This window comes from Hyposmocoma kahamanoa, unplaced genomic scaffold (genome assembly GCF_003589595.1).
Source record: "Hyposmocoma kahamanoa isolate Upper Pololo Valley unplaced genomic scaffold, ASM358959v1 116771, whole genome shotgun sequence".
Classification (NCBI taxonomy): Eukaryota; Metazoa; Arthropoda; class Insecta; order Lepidoptera; family Cosmopterigidae; genus Hyposmocoma; species Hyposmocoma kahamanoa.
Genome location: NW_020653396.1, coordinates 20,326 through 23,440, shown reverse-complemented (window position 1 = coordinate 23,440; position 3,115 = coordinate 20,326). Strand labels below are relative to the sequence as shown.

At 34.3% G+C, this 3,115-nt stretch overlaps 1 protein-coding gene across 1 annotated transcript; it reads left to right on the top strand.

The window, feature by feature from the left end:
- The first annotated feature begins 1,223 nt into the window (after positions 1–1,223).
- On the top strand, positions 1,224–1,958 carry LOC113239880 (alpha-(1,3)-fucosyltransferase C-like). The gene has a single exon (XM_026477037.1). It carries the CDS (start codon positions 1,224–1,226, stop codon positions 1,956–1,958), a length of 735 nt encoding a protein of 244 aa, XP_026332822.1.
- The last annotated feature ends 1,157 nt before the right edge of the window (positions 1,959–3,115 follow it).

Here is a 3,115-nt window from a genome sequence, read left to right as displayed (position 1 = left end):
AAGCGGACAACATTGTGCAAGTAAAAAGGAAGGAGAAAAATAATAAACTTAGCATGTAAATAGAAAATAAATAATAAAAAATAAAAATAAATAAATTATACCACTTACATAAGTATTATAAACATTTAAAAATATATAAAAAGTAATATATATATATATACAAATACATAAAATACACATATAAGATGATTACGTAGAGAGTTCAGCAAGTGCGCTATCAACTTTTTCTTGAAGGAAGCGATTGACATACTAGATTGGATGTGAGAAGGGCGTCTGTTCCACAACTGCGCTGCTCGAGAAGAAAAAGAGTTGAAAAAAAATTTGTATTGCAGCTGGGACAAATGAGCATTTTAGTGATGGGAGGGGGCAGCAGCTTAAACCGGAAACGAAGGTAAGAATGAGTTATGGTCATTAAGTATATTAAAAAGTGTGGACAGGATATGTACATCAAGGCGGAGGCGAACTGGCAGCCATTTTAAACGAGCGCGAAATTCGGAGACATTATCATATTTACGCAATCCGACAATAAATCGGATAAAGTAAAATATTGTTTTTATAGTATTCATGTGATAATTATAGCAATTTACTTTATTTTGGACAAATATTATTATTGTTGTTAGTTAAGTAACCCTTATAAACTATGTTAGTAGTTTTACTAATAGTAAATTACATTTCGAACTAAAGACAGTTCTAACACTTTGTTATTAATTATGTTTTACAATCCTTCCTTTTTGTATTGCATCGACTTCTGTACAACCAAGAAAAGTTTAGATTTTTGCATATATATGTTACATGGTTTAAAAATATGAGCCTTTAACTCAATTTAATAAAAAAAATCCTATGGAATCTATTGAGAACATTTTTTAAATTACGTTTGTTCATTTTTTCTCAGGCAAATATGGTATTAATTATTTCATTATCATAACAGTATTAAACGTGCTGTAATCAAAGATCTATAAAATACCTATAAAACAATTCCTTATGTTTTGCATAAGCTGTCTACGCGCGCGCAAGGGAGGTTACCTTCCATTGACTTTTTTATAATAAAAAAAAAACAACATAAAATGCATATTAAATTCATACCGGTTGGCAGGAAAGGCATGAAGAATGCACGCAAAGTTTATCTCATATCTACAATATCCATATTATGCAATATTTTCCAAGTGACTGCTAATAATATAAAAAATAGTGATCTAATTTATATCCTTTTGTGGCATCCAACAATGATAGAACCATTTAAATTCGTGGAACGGGAGCAAAATGCTTTTGTTAACAGGCAATGCACCTTCCGAAATTGTTTCATAACGGAAAATCCAAACTACTTCAATGACATCTTGGCGTTCGATATCATAATGTTTGATAGCTTGACGTTGGACGAAGACACAGAGTTACCTTCTGAACGATCGCCATATCAAAAGTATGTTTTTTCAGCATGGGAACCAGCTGCTTTTCATTTGCTTCACGAACGATATAATGGATATTTTAATTTAACTTGGACTTATAAACTCGACTCAGATATTCCGTTACCATACGTGATAATAAAAGACCAATTTAATGAAGTAATAGGGCCCAAAATGGATATGCACTGGTTAGATTTATCGCAGATGAATGAAACAAGTACGTACATTAGAAATAAACTGCAGAAGAAACATATTGCTGCAGCATGTTTTGTGTCCAATTGTGAACCAACTGATCGTATGGACTTCATCTACGAATTAAAAAAAGAATTAAACAAATATGGACATCGTTTAGATGTGTATGGAGTTTGCGGTGATCTCTATTGTCCAGGCCGTTACAAAGAAATGGAAGAATGTTTTGCTCGGATAGAGTCAGATTATTACTTTTATTTAGCGTTTGAAAATTCGTTTTGTGCAGACTATGTCTCTGAAAAATTGTTGCATGCCTTAGAGCACTTTGCGGTGCCTGTTGTTCTTGGAGGCGCAAACTACAGCAGGTAACTTCATAATTGAAAAGGTTTTTGAAATTAAAACTGAGAAAAAAAATAATGACACGTTCAAATAAGCGACTTGTCGTACATTACTTATTTATGTAATATAATTCCGTTGGTATATTTCATTCTTATTATTGTTGATATTAAATTGACAATGATAACTAATTGTGTTTATTAAACTATTTTAATTCGTTGAAGGACTAAAATATTTTCAATAATCACTTAATCACACAAAATAAAAGTACAAGCAAGAATAAAAAATTGATGAGGTGTAAATTCAGAACGCATTCGAAAATAACTTTTTCTTTTAATTTAAAAAACTCATGTTTTACAGTTCAATTGTTTTTCTTTCATCTATTTCCTCGCTTTATTGAGATGAAAAGTTGTGTGTTTCGCTCGGCAGCAAAGTTGTTTTGCGTCTCGTGCCTCGAAAACCCTCGCTACGCTCAGGAATTTATTTTTGAATCTAAGGGTCGTATTCTAGAACTCTACTCAATGCTCAAGTCAGGATTTGAGTATGGTGTAAAGCACTCGAAATCATACTCAAGTCCCTGCCATTAGGGTCGTATTTCTAGTGCTTGTGTTGCCAGTGCAATCCTGAGTTGAGCATTGGATAGAGTTCTAGAATACGACCATTAGCTTCCTTCGCTTGCTCAGGTTTCAATATAAGCACTCTCGTCAAATAACAACTTTGCAGCATTGCGTAACAAACAACTGTTAATTTGTAGTTTGCAAATGATTTTCAAGTATAACATTTAAACACAATTATGACAGTAAGTGGAGATCGGAGGATAGGAGCAGTAGAGCTCCTTGTGAAAGAGTTCGTCTAGGGAAGTACTGTCACCGTATCTGTTTCCACCGCCAAGCAATAATGTAAGCATTACGGAGTACCGGTTTTGAAGGGTAAGGGTGCTGGTGAAATTACAGGCACATGGGACTTGTCAACTTTTTTTTATAATACCAAGTCGTGCGCTTGGTGGTAAGTATGTCTATGGTGGTAAGCGGTGTCGCTTATAGGCGTGTGCCTATCCATATCAGTTGCAGTGCCACTCAGAGCTTTAAATCGCAAAGATCTGAGAGGCACTGCCCCTGCGCCCGTCACCCTGTGACATAGGTTGACGTTGCCGGAACGTAGTAATGCTCACATTACTGCTTGGCAGCAGA

What these genes read in the sequence shown, in the direction of transcription:
- LOC113239880 (XM_026477037.1), top strand. Translation starts at nt 1,224, where the DNA reads ATGATAGAACCATTTAAATTCGTGGAACGGGAGCAAAATGCTTTTGTT.